Source organism: Nannospalax galili, unplaced genomic scaffold (assembly GCF_000622305.1).
Source record: "Nannospalax galili isolate Female #2095 unplaced genomic scaffold, S.galili_v1.0 scaffold698, whole genome shotgun sequence".
Classification (NCBI taxonomy): Eukaryota; Metazoa; Chordata; class Mammalia; order Rodentia; family Spalacidae; genus Nannospalax; species Nannospalax galili.
In genome coordinates this window covers 2,142,518-2,160,828 of record NW_008341886.1, presented here as the reverse complement: position 1 = coordinate 2,160,828, position 18,311 = coordinate 2,142,518, and the positions used below count along the sequence as shown (strand labels likewise).

At 44.5% G+C, this 18,311-nt stretch overlaps 1 protein-coding gene across 1 annotated transcript in view; it reads right to left on the bottom strand.

Moving 5' to 3' along the window:
* Ctnnd2 (catenin delta 2) overlaps positions 1-18,311 on the bottom strand; it is a 1,011,454-nt gene that overhangs the window by 126,729 nt on the left and 866,414 nt on the right. Inside the window, 2 exon segments of the mRNA XM_017799239.2 lie at positions 10,489-10,674; positions 15,343-15,460. Of these exon segments, the coding sequence (XP_017654728.2) occupies positions 10,489-10,674; positions 15,343-15,460 (304 nt within the window).

Sequence of the window (18,311 nt, the reverse complement as noted above, 5' to 3'; positions counted from 1 at the left end):
CCATCAGAAGGCCATATACAAAATCTTTTTGAAAAAGAAGGCATTAACAAGCTGCCTGGGCTACAAGTTCAGATGCAAAGTCTTTGGCTATGGCCATGGCCAGGGGAGGAGACACACAGGGCCCATTGGAAGAAATATGTGCTTAGGAAGAAAAGAACCCGAGTGGCAACATATAGATAGGTGGGTCAAAGGTGCCCAGGTGCTGTTGGAAGACTAACTGCCAATGTAAATGTAACTGACAATAAATAATCGTGTGCTTCAGAAGAGCTAGTACAGATGATTTTGAATGTTCCCAGCACAAAGAAATGATGTATGAGTATTCTAATTCTGCCGATGTGATCATTATACAGTGTACTTATGTACTAGAATACCACAGACTACCCTAACGTGTGTGCAATTAATATGTGACAGGTAAAATTATTAAAAATCTCTCTGGTTTCCTTGTAGAGCTCAGAGTCTATTTAAAGTATTCTAACTCAGTTGGTTTGAGGATAGAAAGCAGAAGACACTTGTTCTTTACATGAAGAGAAGGACATAACTTAGGGATAAAAATCAGAAATTCAATAAACTAGGTGAAGATGTCAGCACACTTTACAAAGAGACTTTGTAAACACAGGGTTCTTTGAGGTAAGAAGACTCACAGGATAATTCTTTTTATTACATTCAAAACCCTTACTGAATATGGAGAACTGAAAGGCAATTTCAGTTCCTCTCTCTACTTGCTTTCTGTGTCTTCTGTCTCTAGTCTCCAAAGCCCTAGGCTGCATACTATGGACATATGAACAAAAAAACAAAAACAAACCCCATTTATCGTGTTATCATGTGAGGAGAAGGATTTCTATTACATAAGTGCCAAGTACTGGTCTCTTCTCCCCAAAGTGTCATAACCTTGATTTAGTCTCAGTCACCTAAGTCTGTTCTCAGAAACTTTTTCCTGTTGAGTTGTGTCTTGGGAACACAAGCAGTAAAGGCTGGCCTTACTAGAATACATTTGGTAGAATACATCTCTATTTTTTTAGATTTCTCTGCCCATTAGGGACAGTCACAGCCGTTACATATGCTCAAGCAAACTGTAATAAAAGGAATTTCAGTGAAATAAAGAACAAGTCTAGAGATGCTGCAAGCTAAAGGGAGTGCCTGCAGCAGTAGGGAAATATTCTGATTTTAAGAGTCCTTTCCCAGAGAAGCCACAGGTTATAAAGTGAAGGACGACAAAACACGTTGATATACAGTCAGGGAATGCTTTTGCAAGCTGGGTTTGGCTTAATGAGGCTTCAGCTTGGATGAAAAGCCTCGGAACGTAACAATCAAATCTTAAGTTCATTCACCGCCATTGCTGCTGGGCTGAATTCATCTGAACAGGAGCAGATGATTTTCCCTTCAGAGTGTTTGCTGACCACTCCTTTTAAGGGTAAAAGACGGAGGAGATGGGTATTTAAAAACTAACTGCAAAAAGCAAGGAGAGAAAGGATTCTTTGTGTTGTCTCTGGAGTTCCAAAAGCAAGGGTAGCTCTGTTGTATGGATGTCTGTGAGCGTTTTACACAGATGACGGCTATTGCTGAAGCTGAAACTGGGCAGAGGGACAGAGCTGATGGCTAACTAGCTGTGTCCGTGAGACATCGCACTGTCTTCAAGCTCTGCTTACTGAAGATGGGAGGGGTTTCCAGTTGAGAGATTGGAAACTTGCATCAGGGACGTGAGAGGGGCTTTCCCTAGAAAGCATCAGGCAAAGACATTCCAGGATAGCCCTGCTGCTTCACCTCACGTGTAGGCCAGGGGTGATGGGCACACATCCCTCCAGAATAGTTGCAGGGAGCAGGGAGGCTGAAAGACATGCTTCACCCACAGAAGACGGCTGTGAGGGTGCTAGGGCTGCTCAGCATTACTGGAATCATTTGTCCCTTTTCTACGCCTCTGTGTTGGGAGCGCTGGGTCAGCACTGCTGTTACCTAGATTCGGGCTGTTCCTAACTTCCCATTCTAGTCTCAGGAAACCTGTGCACTGCGATCTAGAGGCTCTGTCTCTGGCATGTCAAGATCTTTCAGATAACTCTGTGGTCTTGGTTAGTTGTTTGGTGATCCATCCTTCAAAACACGGTCTATCCACTGCACTCAACTAGACAACTGGCAATGTGTGCAAAGTTTTGGTTGGTATAGCTGGAGCGGGAGGTGCTATTGGCACCTATCGGTAGAGTCCAGGGATGCTGAAAACACTGGAATGCACAGGACAGACCCAACTCGGAGAATTATCCAGCACATAATGTTTTCAGTGTCAGAGCTGGGCAACTGCGGCCTAGAAACAGCTTTGACGGCATGGAGCATGAAGCATAACTAAGCTACTGAATCCACCCAGACATTTAAGTCTGGGAGCTCGGTGAGAACAGAAGAGTGCTTTCAGGTGTGATTAGATATGAAGGAGCAGCTCATGCGCGGACGCAAGAGACAGAACTGCGCAGCCGATCTTCACAGGAATGTGCAGGCTGTTGCTTCTGGGACACTGAATATCATGTCTTGAATCAACAAGCTTCTAGCATATGGTGGGTGAGAGCAGTGAGATGAGGCTAGAACCAGTGGGAGAAAGAAAAAAAAAAAAAGCAGATGGCCAGAAAGGAAACAGTGGGGTCACTAATAAGAAAAGAAAAACTGTCTGGAGAAAAGCAAGCAACTTGTGATACTGGGAAATGAAAATTTAAGATCGTCAATAGTATCATAAAGGGCAGGCAGAGCCATAAAGTGATTATTCATAGAAAAAAATCAAATCCACCTATTTAAACTCTCACTGTCAGAGTCATTAAAAGAAATGTTAAGGGCTCAGTAAAGTGTTTGCTGTGCAAACGTGAGAACTTGAGGTTGGAGACCCAGCACCCATTGTAAAAAGCCAGGCAAGGTGGCATCCACTTGTAATACCAGTACTGGGAGGCAGAGAGAGGAAAATCTCTGGGGCTTGCTGACTGGCTGGTGTAGCCAAATTGGCGAGCACCAAGGGTAGTAAGAGACTCTGTCATAAAATAAGGTGGAGACTCAACTTCAACCTCTGGCCTCCACACACATGGATGTCACCACATCCACGGGAGTATGTCTATAGACTCATGAACATGTATACACACACACATGCAAAAAGATAAATATGGGTTGTGCATCAAAAGCCTTAAAACATTCGTTTGATCAGGTTGTTTTATGGTGGGGAATAGATCTTTAAAATGTGATTAAAGGGGTAGGTGAGATTTTAGTACACAGATGTTTATTACAGCTTGTATTAGTGAAAATCTGGAAGCAATACAATTTTCTATAAAGAAAGGCTGGGTCACCAAACCATGGCGTGCTCCTAGGTGGGATTCTCAGCAGCTCTTCTGCATTCTAGCCTAAAGGGCTATTTGCTGGCAAGGAAAGAGGTAATGCTGTGTCAGATGTTAAGTAGCTGACCACAGAACAGTAGTGCAGTTTTATTTGGTAGACAATTAGTCTCCTAGTGAAGGAGATGCCAGGGAGGGAGTTCCACAAATGAAAGTTCTCAATAATTTATGCATTTAGCACCTATAACTGCAGAAAGGGGCCTGAAAACAACACAAATATTAGCTCTTAAATTGACAGTGATGCATTAAATTATGCAACAAAGTTTATCACAAGAGAATACGGATCATATTTAAAATAATGGGTCCGAATCATCTTTGGATTCTGATCATTTGTATATCGTCACTCATTATCCCTACCTAATTTTCCACCCCTTCGAGTTGAAAGCTTTCTGGTGCCTGATAAGCAGGAAACAGAGGATTTGAGCTCCAAAGTTCCTGCTTGTTTGGGTCACTTTATCTCATCAGTTTTCCCTGTTCATGGTCTGGCTCACTCTGAGTGAGACCCAGGTCTGCTTGGCCAGCAGCCAGTGGCAGGACAGTGTGCTGTGATATTTCAGCCGTGATGGAGCAGCGCCCATCAGGACACCATTGCAACCTCCTTGGCCACATACCAAATTGAAAAACAAAACCCAAATTGCTTCTCTTTAAAAAGGTACAAAAAAGAAAATAATAATTTGGCTTCTACTCTTTTGGGCCTCAATTTTCAGGTTGCCTCATGCCCTGAGATGACAGATTGTCACCACAAAGCTGTATTGTGGGTCAGGGAGAATCATGCCAGGTGCTATCTTGTTGGCATAGAACACACAGCCTGTTTTAGGGAAGCTTAATCCAAAAAGGGACTAAAGGAATGTCTCTCAATTCAGCATCAGGCACTGAGCAGGGAGCTAGAAATGAACATCTTTGTGAAGGCCTTTTTCAGAAGAAGGCAACAATACTGTTTTCAAACAAATCTATACACAGGCTGATGGTTCAACCCGTGTTTTAGCAGGCAATCATCTATTATAATTAAAGCAGGAATGTAACATGCCTTCACATCACATGTTTTCTTGACTTTATCCCTATCAAGAATTTAAAAAGAAAACATTTCTGAGATTTTTCTTGTAACTAAATTGGATTTCCAGAGTGATATAGTTCCCCCACCCATCAAAGCCACCATTAAACCCACTGTGACATCATCACTTTGCCTCCTGGTACAGTATCTGACTCTTCTGTCCTGGGAGGTCAGGGTCATAGACACAAAACCTTTTATTTTACATAGGCCCCTTTGCCTATTTTTGAGGCATTAGAAATTTAAGAGGAAATACAAGCATACATATTTATAAGAACAATGAACTTAGTTACCTAGTACTTTCTAAAGCATTATCTTATTTATTTTTACTTATACTTCTTGAAGTGCTAAGGCTCAAACAAGGGCCCTGTTCATGCTTGACAAGCATTCTACCCCTAGACAATATCCCTACTTTTGTTTTGTTTTGAGACAGGGTCCTACTATATGGCCCAGGCTGTCCTTGAACTCATGGCAGTCCTCCTCCTTTACCCTCCCGAGTGTTGGAATTATAGACATGCACCAACTAGCCAGAACATTATTTTTAAATGATGTTTGGGTGGGATTACAAATATAATGCCCTTCAGAAAATTTGTGAATATCTACATGCAAGTAGAGTGGTCATCATCCATGACATCACTGTAATTTGTGAATATCTACACATGGGTAGAGTGGTCATCATCCCTGATATCACTGAGCTTTTCTAGCACATTTTATACACACATATGTTTTATATTGGCATATGATGCATATGTTACAAAACTGATCAGGCCTCATTTACATGTTACATTTATATACAAAAAATGTTTATCTCTTTCTAAAGTTTATATTATATATTTTTCCCTAATCACTAGCTAGCCTTTAAAAACCTGAGGCGGCTGGGATACAGCTGACTGCCTGAACACTTGCCCAGCATGCACTGCAACAAAAAGCAAAACCAGAACTGACTTTGCCCATGGTAGAGATTTCAGGGGTCACAAGATAACTGACCAGTTTTAAAGCTATAAGCCTAGAACTCTCTGGATACTTCTAGGCCAATTAAGTCAAATTTCCAGGCCAGAATTGCTGTTCTGGAGTTAGCACAGACCAAGATGCTCTGTCCTAGAGAGGGCTTGGGGTATGCCCATTTTTCAGACTGTTGTGACCTGGTAAAGATGAATTTAGAGCCCTGGCTCTTCCTGTTGCTGGGAATGGCCAGGCTCTAATTCCTGTAGATTTCTGACTCTTGTATTGGGATGGTAGTTTCAAACCCCCATGTGCAAAGCACACTCTAGTATATGCCCAGGAAAACCACTGCTGCCTCCAACTCAGACCTCAGACTGTGTCCTGTGCCAACCTTCTCCAGCAGGAGGCACTGTATAGCCTTGGTATGTTCCCTCACAGACAGCATGAGCACCCCAGACACCTTGCATCCTATTTCCCTCTTCCTTCATCCTGTATCATGCCTCTCCCTCCCCCTCTTTCTCCCCGCTCCCTATTTCCAAGACTTCAACCTCTGCCTACTTTCCATCAGTCAGCCTATAACTGCAAGATATTTTTTACTTTTGACTGTTTAAAAATATATTGAATTTGACAAAATACACTAATTTTCCTAATAAGTGTAATTGTCAGATTACATCCCCATTAAACCTGAGATTGAATTTTTTGACACTTCCAAATAGTATGTATTTAGGGCATCTTGAAAAGCTTTAGAAAAACTATCATTTGGTTGCAATTGTTAAGTTTGAAGCATCTTTGTAAACAACATTTCATTGCGTTTTAACTTTTGGCACTTTCAGCAAAACTTTCTATAAAGAAATATTTTTTCCCCTTGAAAAATTCTTAGGGAAAAATGGGACCAATGAACTATACACATTTTTATGTTGACTTTTGAAAAAAATCATAAAATTCTACAGTTTTATCATACCAACTTAGAAATGAGCAGGTCAAGGTCATAAAATGTGGGTACAGGTAAGACTGTAGAGTCGCTCCCTGTGGGCTTCATGTGCAGGGCTTTCCTGGAGGAAAGGCTATGTTTCAGACTGAACTCCATGATGTTCCTTCACCTCTGACTGCTTATTTCTCCCAACCTCCCAAAACTCCAAACGTCCTCTGTCCTTTGCCAGCTTGCAGTCCATGCAGGGTCATCTGGGCAGAGTTGGGGAAGGATGGTGTCAGGCTGGGTCAGATTTTACGAAATAAGACACCAGTGTCAGGTCTACATGAGTCTGATGAGCCCGTGAGCATGCGTCTGTGCAAAGCTGGTGAACATGCGTCTGTGCAAACCTAGTGAGCATGCGTCTGTGCAAACCTGGTGAGCATGCGTCTGTGCAAAGCTGGTGAGCATGCGTCTGTGTAAACCTGGTGAGCATGCGTCTGTGCAAACCTGGTGAGCATGCGTCTGTGTAAACCTGGTGAGCATGCGTCTGTGTAAACCTGGTGAGCATGCGTCTGTGTAAACCTGGTGAGCATGCGTCTGTGTAAACCTGGTGAGCATGCGTCTGTGTAAACCTGGTGAGCATGCGTCTGTGTAAACCTGGTGAGCATGCGTCTGTGTAAACCTGGTGAGCATGCGTCTGTGTAAACCTGGTGAGCATGCGTCTGTGTAAACCTGGTGAGCATGCGTCTGTGTAAACCTGGTGAGCATGCGTCTGTGTAAACCTGGTGAGCATGCGTCTGTGTAAACCTGGTGAGCATGCGTCTGTGTAAACCTGGTGAGCATGCGTCTGTGTAAACCTGGTGAGCATGCGTCTGTGTAAACCTGGTGAGCATGCGTCTGTGTAAACCTGGTGAGCATGCGTCTGTGTAAACCTGGTGAGCATGCGTCTGTGTAAACCTGGTGAGCATGCGTCTGTGTAAACCTGGTGAGCATGCGTCTGTGTAAACCTGGTGAGCATGCGTCTGTGTAAACCTGGTGAGCATGCGTCTGTGTAAACCTGGTGAGCATGCGTCTGTGTAAACCTGGTGAGCATGCGTCTGTGTAAACCTGGTGAGCATGCGTCTGTGTAAACCTGGTGAGCATGCGTCTGTGTAAACCTGGTGAGCATGCGTCTGTGTAAACCTGGTGAGCATGCGTCTGTGTAAACCTGGTGAGCATGCGTCTGTGTAAACCTGGTGAGCATGCGTCTGTGTAAACCTGGTGAGCATGCGTCTGTGTAAACCTGGTGAGCATGCGTCTGTGTAAACCTGGTGAGCATGCGTCTGTGTAAACCTGGTGAGCATGCGTCTGTGTAAACCTGGTGAGCATGCGTCTGTGTAAACCTGGTGAGCATGCGTCTGTGTAAACCTGGTGAGCATGCGTCTGTGTAAACCTGGTGAGCATGCGTCTGTGTAAACCTGGTGAGCATGCGTCTGTGTAAACCTGGTGAGCATGCGTCTGTGTAAACCTGGTGAGCATGCGTCTGTGTAAACCTGGTGAGCATGCGTCTGTGTAAACCTGGTGAGCATGCGTCTGTGTAAACCTGGTGAGCATGCGTCTGTGTAAACCTGGTGAGCATGCGTCTGTGTAAACCTGGTGAGCATGCGTCTGTGTAAACCTGGTGAGCATGCGTCTGTGTAAACCTGGTGAGCATGCGTCTGTGTAAACCTGGTGAGCATGCGTCTGTGTAAACCTGGTGAGCATGCATCTGTGCAAAGCTGGTGAGCATGCGTCTGTGTAAACCTAGTGAGCATGCATCTGTGTAAACCTGGTGAGTATGCGTCTGTGTAATCCTAGTGAGCATGCATCTGTGTAAACCTGGTGAGCATGTGTCTGTGTAAACCTGGTGAGCATGCATCTGTGTAAACCTAGTGAGCATGCATCTGTGCAAACCTGGTGAGTATGCGTCTGTGTAAACCTGGTGAGCATGAGTCTGTGCAAAGCTGGAAGTAAAACCTGGTATAGGAGGGGTGGCAAAGTCACTGGAAAGCTCTGGCAGGTTCTGCTGAAACTATGTATTGTTTTTTAATAAAGTTTTTTACTTTCTGAAAATCTCACACATGAGTACTACAATTATATCATTTCCACTTCTCCCCGCTTCCAGCTCCTCACATGTGCCCACTCCTTCTCAAGTTCATGACCTCATCTATAATTATTGTTACACATATATGCATATACAACCTCCTGTCGTTTGTATGTACACGTTTCAGGCTGACCATGTAGGATGGGCTAATTTATCAGGGGTTGCGCCTCTGGAGAAAACTGATTCTCCCCCTCTCAACAGCCACTGATTGCCTGCAGTTCATCAAGATTTTGCAAATGTGCTGCCAGAGTCCCCTGGCCTATCCAGGAGATCTGGTCCTTGGGGGGCTTCCCAACCCTGGGCATGTGGGGCACACACACTCTGGTGAGGTGGAGGTGTTTGCTCCTCTGCACCATCATGCTGTGACTCACATTGTTAGGAGAAAGCAGTGTGGGCCCAGTGGAAACAACACAGCAAAAGAGGACCCGTTCTACCCCCAGAAGCTTGTGCTTCAGTCGGTTTGGAAATGAGCACATGCAGGGCCCAATGTTCTGCAGCAGTATGAAAGGTACAATACCTAGCACAATGTCAGCACTTGACAGGTGCTCAGTAAATACCCACGGGCTGTTCTTTGCAGCCCCCTGGTGTAAGTGGCTGAGCTAAGAACCTCAGTTCAAGCCTCAGTGGCTTGTTCCATTGTGTAAGGAGACTGGAGAGTTCTGACGGGACAAGGCAAGAGTGGGGATCAGCTCACAGCGTGGGAAGGCGCTGCCCAGGACAAGGATCACGGCTCTCCTAAAGAAAAGGCAGGTGTCAGCCGGACATGTAGAAAGCCTAGGAGTCTTCAGGAGCTGCAAACACCTGATACCCACAACCTGAAAAACTGCCGATACCTTCCAGGAAAATTTGGGAGTTAGCTTTTAAAAGGCATCCCCCCTAATCCTCTCTCTAAGCAAAAAACTTTCCTTAATTTTCACTTGTAGTAGAACTTTTTCTCAAATTGTTTTGAAAATATTGTGCTATCCTCTAAACAAATACACTTGTATGTTTATCTTGGGTTCAAAACCTGGCTACAGAGGTTGTAGATTATGCCCCTCTGTCAGTGATTTCATGCCTTTAGGTCAGTCGGGTCCTGGGTTAACACAACTCTCAGTGGTTGGGTATATGACCGGTGTATAGGAAAAGCTGGACATATGTCCTTAGTGTCCGGAGGACACTGGATGTAGACTTTGGTGTCTAGAATACTGAATGTGAAACTTTAATGTCAGGGGAGGGTGGATATGGGAATGTGGGGTTGAGGGGGAGGCTGGATGTGAGGTCTCAGTGTCCACCAGATGGTAGACATGTGATACAGTGTTGGGAAACAGAGATGTCTCCAGTGCAGGCTTCCTGGCTGGTAGCAGATGGTCAGCTTCCCCACTCCTTTTCCTTGAGGCCTTGAGGGTGACGGGCTTTACCTCCCAGAGACCCCAGGAACAAGTAGAGGCTGTTTTGACCACTGGTCTGGGGGTGGCTGACTGCTGACTTTTGTTGCACAGCAGGGAAAACCTCTCAAGGCTGCATGCGGTGATGAACATTCTATACTGAAGAGGCACAGTGCTCAAGTTCACCCAACTTATCTCCTGAAGCCAAACTTCTGATGTTATCTAGTTGTAAGGCCTATGAATTCCACTTCCCAGGGCGAATACAAGATTATAACCAAATCTTTCAAAACCCCCCGTCAAGCACACATTGGACTCTCTGCCTCCCTTGTGTGCGTCCCTTCTTACCTCCTTTTCCTGTCCTGTCCTTTCAGCCACCTGCACGGCAGCCCTCCTTTTTCCCCAGCCCCAATCAAGACTCAATGCCTTTGAGAGTCAATGCGGAGGAACCACACCTGGTTCTACCTACGCTCCAGGAACTGGGAAGTCAGAGCACACCTGACACTTGGCTGACTGGCTTTTTTCTTACTTTGAAATTTCCTATTTTGGCTTGGCTAAAAGATACAGGAGAAGTTATTTAACTTCAACCATCTCAGCTGTGAAATTCCTCCTGGAAGGTCACGCAGGCATGTTAGTGATTTTACCGCATGGTGGAAATGCGGAGTCTGTATCTAGATATATTGATGTAGCATTAATATCATAGCAAGGAAGGGGGGTAATTGCATGCAGCTGCGAGCGTCTAGCATCACCTGATCCTGGGATTTCTTTTTCTTCTTCTTCTTGCCCCAACAACCAGAACTCTCCGCGTCCTTGCCATTGGCTTCGCCGCAGAGCAGCCCGTCCAGCTCATCTGTACCCATGTGCTGTCCCTGAGACGTTTCTGCTGCCAGCCGGTAAGAGAGGTTCCTCAAGATGCACACACAGTTTTCAACGGTCTGGAGAACCCCAAAAAGAAAAAGGGAAATAGGAATGAACAGGAGCTGAGCAGCACATGGGATCCCTCACCCTGGAAAGGCAGAGCACATGCCCTCACCCTGGAAAGGCAGCAGGCCTCTGCATTCAGATGCACTTAGCTCCTGCTTTCAAAGGCTGTGCTGACAGCTGTGTAGGCAGAATTTGGAGAAGCTTGGAAAGGTCCTAAGACAATTTCTGGCTGGGTGGAGACTACTGTTCTACAAATACCTGTCATTGCTGATTGAAATCCACTTCTGAGAAGGGAGGAAGTTGCAGCCACAAGATCCCAGCCCATTTACAGACAACTCCAGCCTGGGGCTTAGGAGCGAGCCCAAGTCATTAAGAACACAGACCCTGGATTTGGCTCAGCTCTCGTGGTTGGCACCACTGTGCATCTCCCAGGAAACATACAGTATCATTAACAGTGCTGGAGACCACACCAGGGAGATCCTGAGGATGGGAACTACAGTGCGTGGCTTGGCTCTGGTATGAGTCCTGGCTCTGCCACTGAATGACCTGTGTGGCTCTGGGCACAGTGACTAACCCTTCTGTACCTCTGTGTCCTCATTTGTAAACCAGTGGTGAGAGAAGAACCAGATTCCCAGGGCTGTGGTGCAGGTGGGATGAGTTTACAGACACTGCCCAGCTGGTTGTCAGGCTTGCAGAGAGAGCAGTTTTACTCCCTGAGCCATCTTACTGCTCCCAAAACTGACCTTTTAAACTTGGTTTTAGACTTAAGAGGCCAGGGGAACAGGGAAATAAAATAATCTTAAGGGCAAACTATTAAATATGAACCCAAAGTTGTACTTTGAAAACCATACCATCATTCTCAGACACCACAGAAGGCAGGAAGCATGACTCCATTTTACAGAGGGAAGAGAAGACATGGGAGGTGAACTGTCAGTAACTCAGCCAATGTTCAGTCCTCTGTGGCCCAGGGTCATTGATGGAGCAGGCAGGGGCCACAGCACCCACATCCTGGCCTGCTTCCTTCATTGCTACAATTTGATAAAAGGCAGCCTGTGCCCTTTAGCTGATTAAAGGGTGTTTAACAACCAATCTGGAAAAGCAGCTCCCAGGGGATACCTCTGAGACCCGTCCTAGTCTAGACCTCCCTTGTCAACTTTCCAAGGTTTCATGGCTGCTAATCCCACGGGCTTTGAGCCAACTTGATTTTCTGTTTCAAGCATCCTCTCCGCACCAGAAAAGAAACCTCCGTCATGAAAGAGGTAAACACAGGACAATGTGTGTAAGACAGAACCGTCTCTCACTGAAAGGAAAATGTTATGGCACAAGTCAGAACGATTTTTCAAATCAGTGCAAACTGATTTTTCTTATATCACAGGCAGGAGAGGAAGCGCCTTTCTCATCCTGTTCATCTCCCCTGGGCTTCTCATTCCTCTAAGAAACGACCATGGGAGACTAAATCTGCAGTTTCAAGGAGTGCTTTATAATCTACCTGCACGAGGGGAGATGACTTGGGGAGGACCTGGAGAGCGAGAGAGAGAGAGAAAGAGGGGACAGGAGAGGGTGGAAAGGGGAGTCCAGGCATGAAACCCAGGTCTCTTGTTAAGCTTCCTAGAGTGTGGTAGTCTGGCTAGGCTTAAGTAGGTTCCCAGTTCAAGAGCTTCTCTCTAAAGGGAAGTGGGAAAGGAAAGAAGATAAGACCAGGGGCACCAGCAGAAGGCATGTGGCAGCTGGTGGCCTTGCCTATGACATCCATTGCTGTCAACCGTGCTTTTAGCAGCTTCTCTCGGTCACTAGGGTCATTTTGACTCCTTATTTTCTATTAGAAAGGGCTAATAGAGGCTCTATTGGAAAGTCATCTGTGGAGTGCTCTGCCATATGTTGCCCATTCAACAAACTGTCCAATTACAGGAGCAGAGCTGGGAGCTTGTGTGGAATCCAGGCTTTCCTATTCATTAACTTCTTTGGCCTTAAAGAGAATGTGCACTCATGTTTCCCCCTCTAACTTGTCATTGTGAAAGCTCAGAAGCCGCCAAGCTGAGGGCTGAGTGGAAAATTATGGCGCAATAATAATACGTTAAAAGTCAATAGCACAATCCAGCCAGTGAAGCACAGAGGAGTCATTTATCACTCTGGAGCCTTTCAACAGCCTGGGTGCGCAGCTCTGGTGAACCTCCCCATCACAAGTTGAGGGCACGTGGGTACAGTGCTCCAGTGAGTGGGAGATGGAGAGGGCACAGGATACTGGCCCTGTCCTGGTGTCCAGCACAGCATGCTTCCTTTTCATCAGGGATTTCCCAGGTCTCCTGACTCCAGTCTGGAAGAATCCCTGTATTTTAAAACTCATCCTTTTGAGGGAAAATGTAGCTATTAAAACAGATGATCTCCAAAGTCTCCCAAGACTACTAAGGGTCTGATCATCTGATTCAGTGATGCAGATACACATCCCTTGGAGCATGCTGGTACTCAAGCCGTATGTCTAAAAGTTGCCTCCACCTCCAGAGATGGTGGCAGGGAGCTTGGCTGAGGCATGAGGAAGCTGACTTTTATCTTATTCACCAGCAAGTTTCAGAGAGTGGGACAGCTCTTTTGTGTCCATTATGGTAAGAGGCTTAGTCTCCCCAGGCCTGAGTCTCTCGAATGTTCATCATTGCTGTGGCAGTGAACTACGGCGCTAGCTCTTTAACAAATCATGTGTCTATTGTGCTAACAGGCCTCTGTAAACAAGCGAGACTTCTTGACTGGTCACTGTTTTAGGGATTTAATTTTCTTGTCAATGATATTGATACACTTAAAATGGTTATTAAAGGCCTTTACGGAAGAGGACTGCTTAAATCTTTATTCTAGTACGTTCTGTCTTTGAATTAGTAGTGCGTGGCTGCAGACCTGGTGAGCAGCAATGGCAGGAACACAGTGGTGCTCATCACTGGAGTGACCTGGTGTTTGCAGGATCACACTCCCACAAGACAGCTTCAGCCTAAGTCTTCCGTGCTTTAGGCTCAGGCATCAGAATAATTTTCTAAATATCTTGGTAACTAAAATGTGCAGTGAGGGTTAAGAGGTGCTATGCTAACTCACCCACAAAGCCAATTAATAACTAAGCAAACTGAATTGCTGCTTTTTAAAAAATTCGTTGTTTATTTCCTGAGACAAAGTTTCATGTAGACCAGGTGACCCCGAACTCTCTATATAGCTGAGGATGACCTTGAACTTCTTCCAGCCTCTATTTCCTATGTGCTGAGACTAATGGTGTTTGCCACTACATCCAGTTGATGTGGTACTGGGGATCAAACCCAGAACTTCATGCTTGCCTTGGGTAAGCACTCTACCAACTGAGCTCCACTTAATTATTCTTTATCTGATTTTATAACTACTCTGTCTTATGCCAGATTCCATCCCAAAGCTCTATCTACTCATGAAGTTTATTATTGTTACTTTATTTTTATTTTATGTGTATGAGTATTTCACCTGCATGTACTTAAGTGCACCACATGTGTGTAGTACCTGGAGAGGCCAGAAGAGGACAGCAGATCCCTTTAAACAGAAGTTATGTACTGAGCTACCATGTGAGTACTGAGAACCAAACCCAGGTCCTCTGCAAGAGCAACCAGTACTCTTAACCGCTGAGCCATCTCCACAGTCCTTCAGGCAAGTTTTTGATCCATGACATCATCAAATCACGATTCCTTGCTAAAGGCACAAGCACTGGAGTCTAGAGTCAGGCATTCAGATTTGGAGGGTGACAATGGGGTCCTTGGCAGCTGTCTTCGTCTATTGTTCCAAATGCAGTCCCAATGAAGAGTTAGCACTGGAGAACATGGGCTCAAAGTAGCAGGTCACAGAGGGACAGCTTGGTTCCCCACAGGACATGTGGTCATGTCTAGAGACACTGCTGTTTGGTACTGTGGGACTGGATGGGTCTGGGGGAAACCACTGGCATCTAGTGGGTTGAAAGGGGCCGAAGAGGGTGTTCAGCATATGGGAGAAGCAGGTCCCTCATAACAAAGACTTACTCAGCATGAATGTCAGTAAGGCTAGCTCCCAAGAAGCCCTATTCAAGTGTTGCATTTGGGACATGCATTGCCTTAAAATTACATTTGGATTTTTATCAGAATACTATAAAATTACTTTATAACTTTATATTTGTTGTGAATTAAAACTAATTTAATAAAGACAAAGCAAAATAGCTCAAACCTTGGATAAGTCTACCCAATTTTCTTTTAGTTTGTGAACCAACACAGCACACCACTAGAAACTTTGATTTAGCTTTGTGAAAAAGTTTAAAAGATTTTGAAGGCATTTAAAAATAGCCCTCAATAGAATTAGCTATTAAAGTTTAATTTATCAGAACAAAGAATTATCTAAATCTCAGACAGTTTTAATATCTTTTTCTTTAAAGGTAGACACTATTTTTAAAACTGGTAGGCAAGGTATTGTGCCATTTGGAATACCTGTGGCTTAAGTAATTTACCATATTATGAATTTTTACTCATCAGTCCAAAATTCAAATGTCATTTCTAAGATGACAGTGAGAATCCCCATCTAGACAGTGTTGGAGCTGGTTTAACTTGGTGTAACTATACCAAGCTATACAAGACAGAGATCTGAATGAACCTGTGAATACTGCCGTGGTTCTTGTTTGCTGGCCACCATTCAATCCCAGGGGTGCAAACTCTACCAACCTTGCTATCGATCTCACTGCTCCCCAGCGCGGACTGAATCACATACAGCAAGGCATCTGTGAGCCCGTCACACTCACGCATCCTTCGGCGGGCCTCCTCTCCAGCTGAACTTACATTTCTGAAAAGCAAAGGAACAGGTCAGTGACCTTCACTGTGCTCACCAAGAGAACATCTTCCACACGAAAGCTATTTTCACTGTGGAGTGACATGACTAGCCTTTTAAAGCTCCTGTGTTGACGTCCGCATGATGATGGACTGTAACCTGGAATTATAAGTCAAATAAATTTCCCTTTTCTCTTAAAAAAAAAAAGGAAAAAAGAAAGTCCGGTGTGGTGGCACACGCCTTTAATCCCAGCACTCAGGAGGCAGAGGCAAGCAGATCTTTGTGAGTTCAAGGCCAGCCTGGTCCACATAGTGAGGTCCAGGACAGCTGGGGCTACAGGGAGACCCTGTCTCAAAAACACCAAAAAATAATAATAATAAAAATAAAATAAAATAAAAGAAAAGAAAGAAGAAGGAGGAAAGGAAAAGAGAAGGAAAAAAAATCTGGCTTTCTTTTTAGAATGTCTAAGAAGAGCGCTGTTCTAATCCATAGGCGTGGCTTCCACAAACATTCTGGAACTAAGTCACAAGCATCTATTGCAACTTGTAGAACAGAACACAGAATTTCTAAGACTATATTGTCAGAGTCCCATGACTGAGAATTTCCAGGAAGTCCTCAGGTTCATTTCATTCATGATTGAAGAGAGAATCAGAAGCTTTTGGATTCGAAAGATTCTTCTTTGAGAGGTCTGAAGCATATTCAAAGACAGACCTTCCAACTTAATAATACTTTTAGCGACTTAATTTTTTCTGCCTTAACTATATACCTACCATGACACTGCAAAAAGTAGATTTGTGGGAGTTTATTACAAGGGCACAGGGCTTCTGTATCGCTGTGTCTATACCATCTCCACGGGAAGGAGTTGCATCAAGCTCTTTTCCATGTTGCTTAGGTGGAATTTCAGACAACAGAACTGGCCTATTGTCATAGCTCATAAGGATACAAAGTGGACAGACTCCTTCCAACTCTATAACAGACATGGGATAATCATGCTGATGGAGTCTCTGGGGTGCTGAATCTTTGGGGTGCTGCTGGTGGTCTGCCACCTGAAAACACTCTCTTGGCTTTGTCGAGGATTCAGCTCCAGTCAAGAATCTCCAGGATGACTATGAACGACATAGAATGCTGGAGGAGGTGAACTGAGGGGAGGTAAAAATCATTGGAAGACGTCGACAGTACAGGAGAGCTGAGGGGAAGAGGAGGAGCTGGCTGTGCAGTGGTCCTCAAGCTTGCACATCCTGACACTGGCCTTGGAGGCAGATGGAGACCCGCAGTCTACTCAGAGTCAGCTCGCACAGCTTGAATAGAGACGCAGAATTTCACCTCCTGTGAGGATGGTTTTGTTGAGGAGATTGGTGCTCTTGGCTGACTGCTTCAAGCCTAAGGGCAAACCCCAAGAAGCTGTGCGCTTGGACAGAGTCCACAGTTAAAGCAGAGGATGGCAACTCTGTGCTGTCACTCTGGCTGGCATGATGCTTCCTCATCTCACTCTCACAGTGTCTCTTGCTGGCACTGAACAGATGAAGGAACCGGCCGCTAGGTTCTCCAAGGCCATACACTCAGTGGGTGAGTGGGGGGGGGGGCTACAATGGAATGCAAGTCTGTGGAGGAGGGAAAAGCTAGGGCTGCAGGATGTGCGGGCGTACAGATGGACGGTTCTATTTAGGACTTTCTTTCTGGCATTAAATAGGCCTAATTCTGGCAAAGCAATGGGTTAAAATAGGGCCCTTCAGTACTTTACTATAACTCCAAGAAAGGTTATTCAAATCAAAGTAGGGTTTTTGGCATTTACTGATCTTTCAAAATTTTTTATTGAATTTTTGTGAATTTCATACAACATATTTGGCATTTACTTCTTAAAATATAAACTACTTTAGTTTCTTAGATAATGCAACTAGATAAATACTGAAAATATTTTAATATAAATTTTTATAAATATTGCCTTTGCTTCTGAGATCTTAAGATTTCTGGTGGGGATGACATAGGACGAAGAACTAATTTTCTGCTAGAAAAAAAGTGGTGAGATATCATTTCAAATGAGAAGAATGTCCATTATAAAAAAAACAGTCTAGATCATGCCTGTTCAAGTGCAGTGAGCAGAGAAACTGTCTACACTGGGCACTGGTTTATTGTCAAATACTTACTCATGTCCACAGTTATAAGTAGCTGTTCAGTGATTGATCAACAGCCTTAATATTTAGCAAGTTGAGCTTTGAAACTGTTAGTACAATAAGCCTGACAAAAATGCTATTCAGTGTTCCACGGTCAGAAACTGTTGGGTAGCAATGTGTGACCATGTGTTTGGGAGAGGAGGTTTTTTTAAAAATATATTTTATTTATGTTTTATTTTACGTGTATGAGTGTATTGCCTGCATGTATGTGAGTGCATCCGTGTTGTGTAATGCCATGGAGGTCAGAAGAGGGGGTCGGATTCTCCTAGAACTGGAGTTAAGGATGGATGGCCACCATGTGGGTGCTGGGAATCGAACCCAGGTCCTCTGCAAGAGCAGCCAGTGCTGTTAACTGCTGAGCCATCTCTCCAGCCTGGGAGAGGAATTTTTCCAAATAAATTAGAGTACCTTAGAGATAGCTCATGTACATCTTAGCCTAAAATATCCTCTGTACATTTTCTTCAGTGATAAACTCAGTCCTTTCTCTGATTATGCTCATGATGGGGGCAGACCGCCTCCTTTCACAATCAGCCTTTGTTTCATTGATAGTCAATAAGTGTGCGGGACGAGCTCATGGGAAATAACAAGAATGAACAAATATATCAACATTAGATGTTGCCAATAGTAATTCCAACACATTTCTTTATTCTTGATTCTGTTTGAGTCTAGTCTAGTTTCCTCCAAACTTTAAAAAA